The 17,506-nt window shown below is 35.9% G+C and overlaps 1 protein-coding gene across 2 annotated transcripts in view; it reads right to left on the minus strand.

Annotated features, from left to right (window-relative positions):
• ATP9B (ATPase phospholipid transporting 9B (putative)) overlaps positions 1–17,506 on the minus strand; it is a 156,600-nt gene that overhangs the window by 23,704 nt on the left and 115,390 nt on the right. For both annotated transcript variants that reach the window (XM_058024553.1, XM_058024544.1), the window contains exons 13-15: positions 14,619–14,761; positions 6,732–6,844; positions 2,280–2,528 (exon numbers count right to left, since the gene is read on the minus strand). In XM_058024553.1, coding sequence (XP_057880536.1) covers positions 2,280–2,528; positions 6,732–6,844; positions 14,619–14,761 — 505 coding nt within the window. The remainder of the gene's footprint in view (positions 1–2,279; positions 2,529–6,731; positions 6,845–14,618; positions 14,762–17,506) is intronic.

The following is a 17,506-nucleotide window of genomic DNA, read 5'->3' on the forward strand; positions in this document are numbered from 1 at the left end:
CCTGAGTCCCAGATCTATTATATTAGCACTTTATCAACTTTCCTTTCCTTCCTTTCATCTCTCCAAGGTCAAATTCCCTACTGTCTTCCCAGGGCAGCGCTTGTATAATTCTTGAGTCTTACAGCTGCTTTCTTTAGTAAATATGGGAGGAGAATTGTTCTTCATGGTAGCATTTTCAGCTTTCAAACAACTGAACAAATACACAAAAGCCCACAGGGAGAGAGGAGCAAGCGGGAGAAAAAACTCACATAGTCTCTCTCAAATGCACATCTCTTCACCTGATTTAGTAATACCTTTGGCTATTAAAGCAGAATATTTACTTAATTTATAGCTGTCATCATATCTTCCTAGTCAGATCCTTGCTCATGCAGTCATTCATTATACTCAGTAGTACCTCACAGGCTCATTAAACTGAAACATTAAGTAAATATGAATGCATGTGCAGATGAAAATTTGTTCACTTGTGTATAATACAAGTCGAACATTATACAAATATATATCATAAACAAACACCCTTCTGGCATAAACAAATGCCCTTCCAGGATTCTCAATTCATAATGTGGATCAGCTCATACTGTATAACACCACATACTGTATTATGGATTACTGATTTTAGCCAAAGATCAGCATCTCAAGTTCTACTTCTTTATTTAAGAATAAAGAGTTTTATTTTTAAAACTGTTCTGACTGCCATTTTTTAGTCATGGAGAACCAGCCACTTTATATTCTACAATCCTTTGACACTATTAGCTGTGTTTATGGCATCTGAAAGGTATGTAATGTCTGCTATCTTGTTAGTACATAAAGAGAGATTTAATTTTATTTCTTGCATTTCTAAAAACCCTTGTTACAGACTTGTTTCTTTTGGCAATGATAGCCTGCAGTATGAACTGCTTAAGTTTTGTTAGCATTACATATGGTGACATATTAGACATGAAAACCAAATGTATACTTGAATAATACACTATGTAGCAGGATGAAGTTTGTGAAAGAAACATTAACTTGTATGAGATCAACTTGCACAGCTAGAGAAATATTCAGGCTTTCAGGTACATAATTCCTTCTTCATATCTTACAAAAACCTTATTTTATTTATGACTAAGCTACTGGGGTTACAACAAAAACAGTACCTTCAGAAAATGCTAGAAATTCTTTAAAACAAAGATTCTTCTCAACCTGTTCACTTTCAAACCAACTTCAAAATAGTCTATTTCTCCATTTTACTATATCAACTATACACATTATTATAAAGTAAACTCTTTCCAGTATCTTGCAACATGAGCTTTGCCTCTCTCTTCTAGTATCTTTTTAGATTGAATTTTAGGCAATCAATTTAAGGACCAAAATAGGATTATTCAGAACAATAACACAAATCCAATGAAAGCACTAGGATTTTTTTAAAATTTGGATTTCAATAAAACTCAAAGGCATGTTTTTATTGAAACGGTTAATTTCTGTTACACTTGATGCAATTTTGAAAGATTATGAAGCTGCCTACAGTTTGAAGCTCAAAAACTTTTCTACAGAAGTATTCAAGATTTGATGGGGTTTTTTTGTTTGTTTCTTTCTGGGGGTTTTGTTAGTTTGTTGTTTTTTCCTGTTAGGAATCTGTACGTTCTGGTATCTGGTAGCGCTTCATATTCCATTTAGTAGCATACTTTGATTCACACATGGATTAATGTTTTGAGAATAATAATAAAAAATCATAAATCTTTAATTGCAATCCTCAATACAATACTGACCCCAAAATTCTGACTTCATAGGTCTTTAAGTCAAAAACTGAAAACACTTTTATACAGCAAGGCGTCAGAACCAGTAGATCTTTCCTAAGCTAGAAAATATAAAAATAGATTAGTACTGATGTTGTTTTGATTTTTTAAGATTTTTTAAGCTTTTTGATGTTTACATTCTTGTAATGAACTTTTTCACACACTTTTTGTAAATAACGTATTGTTTTGTATACTTTTATAGAAGAAGAGAAATTTGATAGACTATTAGTTTGTTTAGTGTCATTGGAGAGGCAGCACTTTTGCCTTCTAATCTACTGTCACTTTTAGAAATCTGAAAATGCTAAAGTTAGAAATTAAAAGGTCTCGTTTTTACTTCGAAAACAGCAGTGCGTGTTTGTCATGTTATTTTGTGTCTTATAGTAACATACTATAGGGGTTTAAAGAAACTCCAGCTCAAAACACATTTTTTTCACATCATTTCTCTTTTTTACTTAGTCTCCCCCATTCTTTAGGAGTTATAAATAAATATTTTCAGCCTTGCACACCAACCTCATCCGGGCTGGAAGCCTGGTAAGTTCGATTCTCATCGCTGAAGTCCTGATCCACTTCTGCATACTCAGTCTCTGCAGACACGCCGGCGCGGGACTCGTACACAGGGGTGACGTTGTGGCAGAGCGCGATGGCCTTCACCGCCTCGTGGATCCGGCTGCTCACGCTCTTGCGCACTTTGGGCGCCGATGATTGAGGCTTCCTGGATGGTGTGGAGCTTGTACTGTTCCCACTGTTCTGAGAGTGGACCTTTAAGAGCCAACACAATGAACAGTGAACCAAAGTTCAAAACTGGAAACAAAACATGAATACTTATCCATCTATATCTGACTGTTCCTTTTACAAAGGTGATAAGGCTAGTAAGCATCCATTTATTTTTATATAACCTATGGTTAACGCATTCAGCTTGTGATAAATAAAAAGCCTCATCTCCTTTTTTAAAGAAATGATACATAACTATGGGCTCATCACCTTGCATTTGTAGTCAAATTTCAATAACAGAGCCTGGAGACTATTGAAAAACATGAAATAAAAACAAGTACGTTGGAAAAGGGCTGAATAGGCTGATCAGATTCTGCAGAAACCCCTGCTACCTCACTTCAGATTTTACATTTTTCAATTATCTGTCACAATAGTCCTTTCATGTCTATTGCATCCAGTGAATTATTTTTTCTCTTCCTTTTAAGAAAAAGTATTTAAACCAGACACCAAGTGGATGAGTTCAGAAACACTGAGACAAAATTTCAAAATTTGATATTTTGTTGTTCTTCTTCACATGCGTCATTAAACTGAAAAGAACCCCTTTTTAAAAAAAAAACACGTAAATCTCAGTATTTTAAAAGATGACCACATTTGTGGTAATCAGGAGAGACCAGAAGAAGAGGAGATCAGAAGAACAAAAGCAGGAACATTGTCAAGTATAAATATTAGGAATAATTAAAATACCAATATTGCTGATTTTATTTATAACTTACACAATTTCTGTATTATTTGTGAACTAATGCAGTTTTACTCTTTTGCTCCAGCTGAAATGTTTTTTGTCCTTACAAGAATGCAATAATCCAGTAAAATAATCATGCAAAATAACAGTTTGACACATACTTGAAGACTGTATTACTGTTGCATAACCAACAAACTACCACTGTTTTAAGTTACCTTTCACAAATGCTCGAGCACATGGCAGAGCTAATCTTCCTCTCAAAAGTACTATGTGTTCATGATTAGTTAAAATCAGTTGCGTTTTTAGGTGGGGGGGTTATTGGTTTTTGCTGGTTGGGTTTTGTTTTTTTTGTTTAAAAGTCAGCACATTAAATATATCAGCAGTACCACCACAGTGCTCTTCCGTTCACTCCAATGGAACTCAGAAAACCTTTTCAGAATCCACGCTTTTTTCCTCCTGACTGCAATCTGCTGAACCGTGAACATTCTGCCCATCAAATTACAGTGTTGTCTAATAAAGGGTTTAACTTTCTGCTCATCTGGCACTGCTTTTCAGCTACTGCTTTAAACCTCTGCATTTGCATTCTGCTAACACTGATGCCATTACAGTCACAAATAAATTAAGCTGATTTACTCCTTCTGAATTATGTTATGTTTATTGATGCTTGTATAATTTAATTTCACACAAATTCCATTAAAGATTATGCCCTCTATCACAAAATGCTTCCAGTGGGGAAATATAATCAGGTTATAATAGATTTGTGTGTTACATTAAGATGACAATAGTCTGGTAGGTCCACTGTAATAATAAAACAGAACACAAACAAGGGATAAAATCAATGTCACACAAGAACCACTGCCTAGCTAACCGGCAGCTTCTATTATCATAGATTAAATTAAAAAACCTCCCCATACTTTTTCAGATTGAAACAATTGTTTAGTAGTTGCTTGGTTTGTTACTGAGACTCCATCACTGTTCTGTTTTAATGAGTTGCTACTAACATAAGCACAATTAAAGCATTATTTATAAAGCATTATTTAAACACAGAGTAGTGTTATACAAAGCTGAAAGAAAGGACGTTCCAAGAAAGTTCTTTTCATCATCTACTAATAGCAACCCTATATTTTGAAAACCTTTTTCCCAGAATTGAGAAGAAAAGTTTCCCTCACATTTCTTATTTTAAGTATGTTACAGTTACTAAAAACTCGTAACCATGGTTGCCACTCATTAAATTTTACAGTAAATTAGTAAAAGCTTTCAGTAGTAAGAATTCCAGGAATTGTTCCAGGAATCCAATTCTTTTCAGACAGCATATTTAACTGCAAAATATAAAACTGGTATTTGTGAGCATGCTTGGTGCTTAGCTGTCAAACTCACTCAGACCAAGGTGTGTCAGCTCAAGACTGTCAGTTAATATCATTTATTGCTACACCTGTTGCTGTGAACACCCAAATGGCACAAGCTTGGTGTGGTTTTTATAAACTTAGTGAGTAGCAGGTAATTTCAGTTAACACATTCTGAACCAAATCTGGACAGCTGATCTTTAGGTGAAAGAGCTCAATTTCCCTTTTCCAAGGCATGATTATTGTATCTCACTCACTATCCGTGGCTATACCTACTAAAAATTAAGCTGAAATAGATTTATCCAAGGAAAAGAATTCAAGAAGGGGATTTGTTGAATTGTATAGACAGAAAATAATTAAGAATTTAAGTTGTGAGCTTAAAATGTACACACTTCATCACTGTCTTCCCTCTTGTCTCTCTTCCCAAAAGCTACAAAGTATTAACTGGGTCCGGTGTGGTGTTAAATTAAACTTTTATTCTTATTTTAAGCAAATAAGAAGGGAACCGCATTTACAACACAGCACAGCTAGATATTCCAAGCAATTGTTGATTCTACAGTTCTTCCAAGAGAGAAAATGAGGACACAGACAAGGAAGTCAGTCTACAAACTTAACTGGGTGTCCTAGTGTGACTTTATGATGCTTGCATCCCCAGTTGTCTGTTCTGCTTATGCTGGATATTAAGTTCTGCAGCTTTAAGACTGGTTCTGAGAACGAAGGGAGGGAGAAGCAGCTCAGTTTGTTATCAGAAACTGCTCTTGCTCCCCTCATTCCTTCTCACAGACTGTGTTGTCTGCAACAGAGACAGCAGGACAGAGCTCTCCTTTGCTTTTATTTAGTTTTTACCTAGCTGAGGCAAAGAAGTTCTCTAGACTGTGGCTTTTCTTTTTCTGGGAACTGCTTTGGACTGAAAACCCAGAAAAACACTGGGTTCTCACACCTATGGCCCATCGGGGCCTGGGACGTGGCATTTTCCAGTGCCAGAGGGACTGAGAGACACTCAGTGAGCCAAGAAATACCCACAGAGGACTCTTGGAATTACAAAAGGACTTTCTTAATTTGCGATCTCTTCAGAACAGCGAGAGGTTTTATTGTTTAGTATTATTCATTTTTTTTATACTTGTACACACTTGGCTTGTTAAATAAACAGTTTTTTCCACTCTTCTCCAAGGAAATCTTTCCTGGACCAGTGGTTGGGAATTTGCTTTCTAGAGAGACCCCATTCAGAGGTTTCCTCCCAAATTTGCCATCAACCAGGACACTGGGTCAGGAAATCATGTTTGTTTATTCACGTTAACTACAGGGGAAAATTATATAAATTTTTATTATCATACTGTAAACATCAGGGAAATACCAGTTAACTTTTCATTTGTTGTCTCTTCTGTAAATTTTCTTATTTTTTTGTTTCAAAGAATAGAAATAAAAAATAAAGCACAAAGTTCATCTTAATCTCAGAGTAGGATCAAGTGTTTAGGAAGGTTTGCAGCAAGCACCCAAACAGTTTACATACATGGGAAATGTAAGTAATTGTTGCAGAATCCCACTCAGTCACAATCCTCTAGTACACTTTCCAGACCAAGCACTCTTATACATCACAGGAACAATTTGATCTCAAGCAATATGGAGTTTTCCATTTTCTCACCCTTTCTCCCTCCCAGTTTTATGCTGTTTGAAATCATCTTAATTTTTTTAGAAAAGAATTTTAAAATATATCTGTGTAAGTTTTATTTTGACCACTACTGTTATACCATTTGGTTATACCAATTAATGTGGCTTTTTGATGTATATTCTTGATGAGTATCTTCAAAGATATAATTACTGTTCAGTGTCCAGTGTTGTTCTGGACACTTCCTTATAATTTGTAGTCACAGTAATGAATAGCTTACTCTTAGATGATTTGGCAGGAGAAAGACTGTACTGCACAGACAGGTTAACACAGATTTCTGCTAGTGAAGAACAGAAAAGTAAATCTCTTTAAGTGGGCATTATGAGGAACTTTGGAATCAGGAGAGATCTACGTACTCATATTTTTCCCTTCCATCATATTTCTTAAGAGATACCTAGACATAGCAACTTTCATAGCTTCTCAAATTCTAGACATAATTATTAACAACAATGCTTCAATGTCATTACACCCCCCATATGAAATGTAAATGATTTATGAAATACCTGTGAATAAGAGTTTATAATATGACTCTGTATTTCATCCATTGTGTCTGTTCCATAGGAAACAGTACCTAGGTGGAGGCGCTTAAATATCATCTCATTCTGTGTAAGTGTTCCTGTAATAAAGGAGAAGTATATCACAAAGCAGTGAAAAATACTATGAGATGGCCACAGACACCTCCTCTGCCTCCCCCCCCCAAAAAATCTTTCCTCTGGAAAGCAGGAATGAATCACAACTTAGCATCAATTTACTTAATTAAAGGAACGTTTGTGGAGAAAGATCAGGGTTAGTCATTCTGGAAGAAATCACTGGTTCCACCTGCAAGCTGATTTTGCCAATAACTAAACATACAAACTTGAAGAGACAAAACCTTTCTTTCAAAATATATATATACAAAAAATTGAATTTGCAGTATGTAGATAGAGCTAACTCTCAAAAGCAAGAGTTTGCACCATGTATCAGAAAATCTAAAGGAAAAAAACCCTACAGGAAACCCCAAAAATTAATACAAATTTTACAAATTTTCTACACTTCATGTACCAAGGCAGACATTCTGACAACTGGACACATTCAGTGTCAGTGTTATCTAGATTAAGTCATTAAGACCTAATATCACTTCCAAATTTGACAGATTGAGCCTCCAAGCAGAATAAGGCAGAATGAACAAAACCAGTGTTTTCTGTGCTCACTTCACATTTGCAAGAAACTACAGAGTGTCAGGCAGACTGACACTGCACCCACCTCTGCCAACCAGTCACATCCTCTGGTTTGGAAAACCTCTAATTGAGGGGTGGGGGTGTCAGCCTTGCCTGATGGGGTATGTGAGGCAGAAAGGGGTCACTACTGCCTAGCTTTCCATGGTCAGCTCACAAAAGATTATTTTGATTATGGCTCTTCCTAAAATTTTTCCCTATGGCTACTCAGGCAGAGTAAGTATAATAACAGTATAAAGCTATTCCTATATTTAACCAGACAGGTTTGTGTCATTAAAATGCATAAGTCTGATCATAAAAAAATAAACCAAACATAGTACCAGAGTAGACATTCTTGAAGCTTCTACAATATTTTTTAAATGGAGTACAAGAAAATTCTCTGGAAATAAATACTGCAGAATAAAATACTTCATAAGTATTTTATTTAACTTAACTATTTTTATTTCACATCTTTATCGTAGTGTGCCAAACTACATGCTATATGCCAAGCTACATGCTAAGCAACAGGAGAAGAAAAGACTAAAAGGATGAGGTATGCTATAGTTGTCTGCAAAACAACAGTCTGGCCAGTCAGCATACAGCTTATGCTCTTATCAGGGCTAGAACTATCAGAGATCTTCAAAGATTCATTAGGGCTGTAAAAGTCTCATGTCTTTCCCAGTTGCATGTGAAATGTCTACTACTCCCACTTCCTGGTGATACCTGTACAGTGACACTTCATCTCCATTGTTGTACCACCACACTGCACTATCAAACTCTTTCTGTTTTACCAGTGCAAGATTTTTGTTCCAAATTCTCCCTTTACCATTAAAAACTACATTTCCAATTTGCTTTTCCTTACATGTTGCTGATGATTTTTCTTTCTATAATGATATTATTTGAATTTGAAAAAATAATTAAAATAAGGTTTATGTGAAATGCATAAATTCTCTACAAAATATGCATAACATTATTAAAAATTTACATGAGAAGCTGAACATTCCCAAGGCTGGGAAACAGCCCAGGAAGACAAAGTTCCATATCTCTATAATTAGCAAATTGGAAATTTTTGGTTGCTTTCATACATGGGAAAATGAAATTTTGTTTTACAGTAATCACATAAATCCACTTGTTCTACTTTTATAAGCTGTGCTTTTATTGAGACTTTTTATTAAAATTCATTACATTTTTGTACTTAAATTCATGACTAGAAAAATTAAATCTCCAGTTTGCACATGAGAAACATGAACATTTCCACCAATAAATACAAGAAACTAAAATCTCCATTTCTAAAAGAAAGCAAAACCAAAACCCATACACTGTGCAAAAATATTCAGTGCAAGAAATTCTCAAGCCAATCTTTATCACCTTCCTAACCTTCCAGGTGTGCTAATACCTTCTCACTGTCCTTGACTTTGCCAAGTCTTTGAATTAAAAAATCTCTCTCTAGGAATTGTGAAACTAAATGCTAGTCAAAAGGTGAGACAACAGGCAGCTGTCAAACCTGCTTCCCACTACTTCTGTAATTGCTGCTTGGGAAAACTGAGCAGGAAACAAAATTAGCCCTATGATTATTATATGGATAGATTATTTCTTCTGACACCACTAAATCAGTCCAACGCCATATCATGCTTGGTGAGGGAAAGGTAGATGGCTGGAAAATTTCTGTGTTCTACCCCCTCTTTCTCAGCAAGCAGAGAAGAAAAGCTTCTGCATAGAAAAGTATGAATTTTCCTATCTTGCAATCAACAGGAGCCAGGGAAGAAGGTTTAGGAAAAACAGGTGAGGAAAAACAATCAACAAAGACACGGAAATAAACATGCTGGAAATCCTGATTCAATACTTGCACCTTACACATCTCTAATACAATCCTTTTTATCAGCTATGCTAGTAGGAAATATCTATGACAACTAACCAAAAACAAAAATAAAGAAAAGAAGCAACAATTCCAGTTTGCTTATGCTTCTCAAGACTAGAGTAAGACTTTCAAGAACAGCCATAATAAACCTGATGTGTTGTTAGACAAAAAGGGGTAGCTGAAGTTATGAAAATATTCTCAAAAAATTCTGAAAAAAACCCCCACCTTAACAAAATACACCTTTTTCAGCCTTTCACATGGAAATAATATTTCATCACGTGTGCAAATTAAGCTTCACTTCTAAATTCTTCTAATTAATGAAATGCCAAAACGGGACAGAAACATTCCCAATAACTTGTTCCATACATTACATGGTGCCAACCAGTCATGTTATGACTTCAGCAGCAGTTCTGTCTTAAATTTTAGTCGAAGACTAATTAGTTTTAGTTGATGACTAATACTCTATGACAGAACAACATGTCTTGTATTTTATGCCCCTATATGCAAACTCTTCAAGTATCTAGAGGTAGATTTTCTAATATTGCCCACTTTTTGAACAACAAAAACAATACAAAGCTGAACTTTTTCAGTCTGCTCAAGGTGGTAAGTACTATAGAACAGTGGAGGAACTTTCTATTTTTAAAAATATTTTTAAATAGTTATCAATTCCACACTTTCAGGACTTTGCTAATACGAAGCGTTGTTAGATTTAAAAAACAGCTTACTTTAGAAAAGCTTCCAAAAAGCACATCAGTCAATGTACCATCTAGTACTACTGTTATACATTCCTGAACTTAGCTCTGGAATGCAGGTACCACACAAGGAAAATAGCCTGACAAAAAAGTTAGTGTAGAATTGCTGGAGAAAAATTTAGTGTGTTCTTTATTGAAGCCAAGAGCTTTTTTTTGTCCCTTCTTTCCTACAATTGTATCATTAAACACAGAGTAAAGCAGGCAAAGAGGAAATTAATTTCTAAGGAAAAAGTCCTGAAGGCATCATTCCTTGGGTGGCAACAGATGTGATTCACAGAGCAGCAGAGATTTTTTTGTTGCTGTTTTTTGAGAAGCAGATGCAGATCATTCTGATCCTGTAATACTAGCCAGCAATTTGGACCAATACCAGCAATCTAAAAAGTCCAAAACAAGAAAAAGCAAGAAAATTTGTACAGCAGAAAAATTAGTAACTTTGTGAGAAATTAAGAGATGAGTAACTTTTCATATAATTTGAGTATGTTGTTTAAGCTATTTGCTTAAACAGATAAAAAGTCAGTGTAAATGTGCACATTTCTATGGAAACTTTAAGGGAGATCAGGCCTAATCAGTCTAATAATTAGACTGTTGACAACAATCTGGAAATACATATTTTTTTCTATGAACCCTGGAAAAAATAAAATCTGGCATATAATATAAGAAGAAGATGAAAAAAACTCATGGTAAGCATACATAGCATATGTCTGCTCATTCAGCTGCTCCACTTGTGAGTATGCCATAAACACAACCTACACAAAACCTCAGACCAAGGAAGTCCCAGTACAACCCATTGAGAATGAGGACAAAGACCAAGAGAGTTGAGCTAAACCTCATCTTTCCTGGGCAGAGGGTCACAGTGGAGGTAACAGGTAACTTGGGGGCACTGAGTTAGGGAATCCCACTCCTAAACCATGCTGTGAAGAGCAGTACCTATTTCCTCTGTGCCTTCTGCCTCCCACAAGCACAATACCTGTGCATTCAGCAGTGTAAGAGCAACATCATGCTCGCTGGGTGTTTTCAGTGAATGGGAGTCCAACAGAAGACAAAAAGTAAGGATTCCTTAGTCTAGAATCTTCCAGTAGGATGTCTCAATGAAAAAATTTCATTTCTACTCTGCTCTACTCACCCTGCAAACCTAGTGGTACTAAAAATCTCAAGAGGCAGAGCATAAATATAGATACATCTAAGTGAAGGAAGGAAGATGTTATTCCATCAATTTTTTAAATTACTCCTTCTCTCTAGTTGCTTACACTGAAGAGTAACATTCTAATAGTACATTACATTAGGCACATTTAACAAAAGTCCATATACACTGACCTCTAATACACAGATTTTCCAAAAAATTCAAGAATCCCATTGCTCTATGCATCTGTTCAACGATTATATCTGTTAAGTATCTCATTTGGTCCAAATACCACTAAAATGTTAATTACAGAACTCAAATACAAGTACATTCATTAGTAAATAACTACACTTGGACGACTACATGTTTGTTTTAGCTGAACACATTGGTAGTTATGAATAGCAGGTGGATTTCTAAACCACATCCAAAGAAACAAAAACTCTCATTAAATATGGGCAAACATCTTTTTTTTTCACCATTAGAAATTTTCTGTACCCTGGAGACCATGAGAAATCATGCTCATGCAAACTGCTATCCACCATCATAATGGATGATGCCTTTCTGTCAAAGTTATATGTGATTCAAGTCCAAACAACGTGGCATTATGGGTAATGGATGCTATAATTAAAATGTGAGTCCTAAAAAACCTGTTGCTTTACTGGGTGCTTTTAGTAATGGCTTTGTTCTACATGAAGATAAAAACTCCCTAACAAAGGAATTAATGTATTGCTTTAATAGGCTGCACCCTGAGTTAAGTTTTAAAATTTATGAGTTCTCTGCAGCATTGTTCTTTAAACAATGGCATTGTCAAATGCAACCAGTGAGAAGATTAAAGTTGTCCCAGCAGATTAAGTACAAATTATCTGTCCTCCTGTTTCAGCATCATTTGTTCATTTATCACATAACGTCTAGTATTTCTGGTCAGTGTCAATATGCTCTGCATCCTTGCAGTTAACAGATGTCTTCTCTTGTCGAATGAATTACTTTATGTTTCACGCACTGGTGGCCACAGATGTGTCACTATAGCAACATCATTAATTTCAGATCTTACCGGAAACATGCACTCCAATCAAACCTAATTATACCACATTGCTTTCTTGTCCCACAATAAGGAAACTATAATGCAATTATTGGGATACTTCATTTTCTATTATACTGTGGCAAATGAGAGAGCCACTGTGATGGACGCTTCTTGTCAAAAAGCTTATTGATGAAGCACAAACCCAATTTACAATCATACAAAGGACTACCTTGCAATTATGTTAGTAATGCAATGCTCCTTAGACTCAACAACTAATTCTCAATCATTTCCAGTGAAGCTTGGGCCACAATATAAGACTTTTGCAGACAGTTCTCTGGATTTCCTTTCCTTTTCAGTATTGAGAAAAACTTTGCCTATTTACATTTAACTAAATCAGCCTTTTAGTGTTGCTTTTTGGTAGCACCCACTTGGGCAGATGGCTGCAAAACTGACTCCCTTCTTTATCCTCTGACAGCCAGGCCTTAAGTGGGCAGAAGAACAGAATCAACTAGTTTATATGACTAGAAATGAAAATTCAAATGAGAAAGTGCCAAGACCAGCTCTTATAAACTGTATAATCATGCAATGTCAATCATGGATTAAGAGCACAGACTTTGTTCATTATCTCACAGTATTTTTCACATTTATCATAAAATGCATAATGAGAACAAATGTATTCAGGAAAGGAAACTGGAAGCAGCTACCAATATACTTGGGTAAAAAGTACATTGTCGATGTGTTTGCCCAGAATGAAGAACAGTTTAGAATTTGCAAGGCACTTAAGCTTATTAAAACAGAGAAGTGTTTCCCATCTCTGCCAGGCACAGTCAGTGGTGAGAAGCTGGTGACGTCTCCAGGACTCCTGGCTTATTTTCACTTCCATGAGCTTTCAGCTGACACTCAGGTAAAAACGCATAGGGTGAGACTGCTGACTGCTCCTTTTCAAAACACTTCGAAACTACTGCCCTAGAGTATGGCCTTCACTTTCATTTTTACACCATTATTGTACAGATTCAGACCTTCCACCAGAGCTCAGCAGACCTCAGTCCTCTGAAAAGCCTTTGAGGTTGAACACCAACAATCTGGAATCTCTACCAGCAAAGTTTAAAAGTTTACATTGGTTTTGCTTAGAAAGTAGTGTTTTGTAACTAACTTTAGAATTTACTTTGTAATTTAACTTTACTGCATTGTTTTGAAAATAAATTATTTTTGAACATACTTTTTCCAAACATGCTGTAAATTACATACTTCAAGTCTTCAATGGGACAGCACTCAAAGTTACATAAATTATCATGATGAAGGTTGCAATTAAAATCAATAAACAGTTTCAAATACTATACAAATCATTAGGTAACTGAAATAAGACTTGTATAACAATCATTCACTTGGTCTGAAGAATTGCCACACTATAATTAGCAATGTACTTTCCTTTTACAAAATAGAAGAACATTCAGATGTATACAGGATAACATATGTGCCTATAGAAGAAAAAAGGATAGCGTGTTTTGAGAAAGTGACGATTTATTATACTAACACTTCATTTCAAATATGCAGTAATGGAAGTGTTAGCATGGGAGGGAATAGAGAACTATTTAAAACAGATGGAGATATAAACTGTATATTATGCTTTTGGAGCAGTATAACAGAGGCCAACCCCTGCCTTCTCCAGCAGCTTTTCATGATTTTGAACTATATTTTACTTAAAACAAGTAAAAGCATTCCTCAAGTTTTTCGAGAAACAACTTTCTCTGTTCAGAAGTAAAGCTTCTTTAAAAATACCCATGTATACCTATCAGAAATTATTTATTCAATCTCAGAAAGAAACAAGAAAGTGTAACACAAGTTATTACTCCTTCACACTCAGTACTTACCTTCTGATCTTGGTAAGGGTTGGGGGTTCCAGTACACCAGATGAGGTACAGTAACAGGTTGCAGTTATGAAGCTGAAATCATTCAGCAACTCTAGAACTGGTCTTGGCAACATAAAGGGCAAATAATTTCACTGGGCCAACAGATACCATTTTGAAGGCTGATCTCGTGACTTGTTTTGGAAATTGCTTGCTCTCAAAAGCCATTCTTACTTATTATCATACAATATTGCAGTAGCAATGAAGTGCAAAATAATCCAGCATCCTGAGTGCTATTCCAAAGTCTTTTCAGAGGAAGACATATGGTACTCTTACTCATGCTGTACAGTATCCTCTTGCTATAGAAGAGCTGTTCCCACTGGAATAAATCAGAGTACTACCAAATATTGATTTTAACATCTAATTACTGACCTACCCAAGCCTATAGGTACTTGTAAAAGTACTCAAGCAAATATGTAAAATTTTACTGAGAAAAAAAAATCAGCAGTCTAAATCTACTCTTACGTTAGCATATTCATAGAATTACATTTAGAAATTTTATAAAAGTTATCAGATTTCAGAATGGTAACCTGATATACCTGTTTTATCCGTTAGTAAATAAACTAATCGTCCCAACTCTTCTGGTATGGTGCTAGTTCGAACAACTGTTCCAGGAATATTGTCATCTTTCATAATCATCCACCCATAGGCTGCCTTACCCATGTCCAAGTTGACACGTAAACTGCAAAGGAAATTTATACCATAATCAGTGTGAATATTAGGCAAAATGAAAATGATAACCATAAAAATAACAACACAAGCTCTTTTTTGGATATCTGAAAAAAGAAAGATCTTAAACCTATGTGCACGAAAATTTTGGAAGAATGCTTTTTTAATGTGTTTGTAGAGTACATATCACACACAGGCTTCATCTGAGACTTTTAGAAGATATGGCTATACCAACAAATGCAGTATCATGCATTCTGCATGAGACAGATTCCAACACTTTATGAAGACTCTTGACATAATTACATTACTACTCTTATACATAACATGAGGGATAACATATAGCAAAAACAGATTCAGCAAGAACAGATTCAAGTTTTTATCTGATAAAAAAACCAGAAACACCATCTAGGTTCTCTTTATGATGTGAAATTACAAATATTTTTGTACCTTTTCAAGTCACTCGTGGGATTTTTTTGTTTTATAAAAAACAACCAACAATAGTATTTCTTTAGGATAGTAGAACTATATTTGTCAATTGCTCTTTCCCAAAAAATCAATTATATTTTTGTCCTTTCCAAATTGTAGCTAGAGAGGGTCCATTGTAAAAGGAGAAAAATGCAAAACAGCAAAATGCACCCTCGTGATACCACATTGGCATGAAGTAATCTTTGGGCTGCTCACTAACAGAAAATATGCAATTTGCAGCAAGTTTTACTGATTAGACATAGAAGTCCAAAATCAAAAGTATGTTTTTCCAGTTCACTCTGTGCATTAATTTTTTAATATTTCCATGTCTTCATCATATAAGAACTAAGACGGACCTTGTATTCCTATGTTACAATAAAAAAGTCTTCACTCATTTAATCACAATTATCTTCCCCATAATAAAATGTTCCAACACAAAACTCTATCCACCTTGTTCTAAACTATTAAAATGCTACTTTCCTCTGGCTATTCACCATATTTCTGTTGCCATGTCAGAGGAGCGGTCACTAAGAAAAAGGCATATGTTGGTTTCTCTTGACTCTGCTCTAACAGAAATACTGAAAAGACAGGTAGGACAGCAGCTACATGAACTACTGAGGTCACTTGGTCTGTTCAGCCTGGAGAAGGGGAGACTAAGGGGAGACTGAGGGGAGACCTCATCATAGTCTATAACTTGCTTCTAAGGGGAAGAGGAGGGGCAAATTCTGATCTCTTCTCTGTGATGACCAGTGAAAGGATCTGAGGGAATGGCCTGATTTGTGTAAGGGGATGTTTAAATATTAGAAATATATTGAATATTAGAAAAAGTCTCTTCACCCAAAGGATGTTTGGGCACTGGCACAGGCTCCCCAAGGAAGCTGTCACAGCACCAAGCCTGATAGAATTCAAGGTGTGTTTGGACAATGCTCTCAGGCACATGGTGTGACTCTTGAGGATGGTCCTGTGCAGGGCCAGGAGTTGGACTCGATGATCAATATCAGTTCCTTCCAATTCAGCATATTCTGTGATTCTGCAAACTATTAGTAGCTAAGTTGCTATCACAAGAGTCCCAAGTTAAGCAACAGGTTTACAGTAATGTAATTCTTAGAACTGTTCAAAGGTACCTATCAAGGTCAAAATACTGCTAATGCACTTCAGACATTTTTGTAACAGTCCTGACACCATCCTGTTTAACTGCATAACAAAAAGCGCAGCTACCAGGAATTTTCATCCGTCCTCTTGGAATCACAGCAACAGATTGCGGATTACCTGAGGTAACAGTGGAGGGAACAGTGAGCCACAATCTGCACTATCCCATAAAGAAGAGATGCATTTAATTAGAATTGTGAGAGCATCTGAAATTTTGACACATGCTGAAAAAAAGTTTATTCTACATACCCTACCTCCTGAATTTGTACAGCAGAAGACAAAACATGTTGCCACAGAAAAGAAACATACATTTTAAACACAAGATTTACTATTTAGGATGGTATTTTATGCTTTAACTACATCTTATTTTCCCACCATAATCATAATAATCTGAAAATTATCCTTCTCTGTGGTGATATGCCCAAATTAGTCCTGCAACATTTTCCCTAATTTCATCTGTCTTCAGACATGCAAATACATATAACAAAAGGACAGACAACAGAAGGAGGACTCTACAGATTCTTTTTACTGAAAATGCGAGAAAAATACTGGAAGTAACTTGCCTCACACTGGTTAACTACAGTTCTACCCTGTAAGAGGGTAAAAACGAGTAAGAACTCATTCCAGAGCCAGTACTGTGCAAACTGCATTCTTATTATGCTTGTCTGTTAACTTTCAGAGTGAATATAAAGACCAAAGTAACACACCTCACATTGAAACCAAAGGAAGAGCAAAAGCTTTACTCCTCTTGGGGATACAAACCTGCTAGTTAGCCAGTCAAGTACAAAGGATGCCGTTCAACTTGACAAGAGATACCCGAAGCACACTTAGTTAATTTAAAAACAGATGGACATTTGCTCTAGCCACGAGCAAGTGGATTAACCGAATGATGAAAGCTGCTCACCACCCCACTTCAAAGAGGCATTTAGGCTATCTACCAAGACAGAAATTCTGAGATGAACACTCTATTTAAGTACTTCAGTCTCAGGTGCATGGCACACACAGAGACATGTCCACATGGCTGCTCTACCAATGGAGATCTGCAGCTGCTCAGACAGGAAAAATAGTGCTTTGGTAAGATAAAATCAGAAAAGGCTCCCAAAGCTGAAGTGCAGCAGGCATCTTTACTTGCACTTTTTATAAG

This window comes from Melospiza georgiana, chromosome 1, assembly GCF_028018845.1.
Source record: "Melospiza georgiana isolate bMelGeo1 chromosome 1, bMelGeo1.pri, whole genome shotgun sequence".
NCBI lineage: Eukaryota > Metazoa > Chordata > Aves > Passeriformes > Passerellidae > Melospiza > Melospiza georgiana.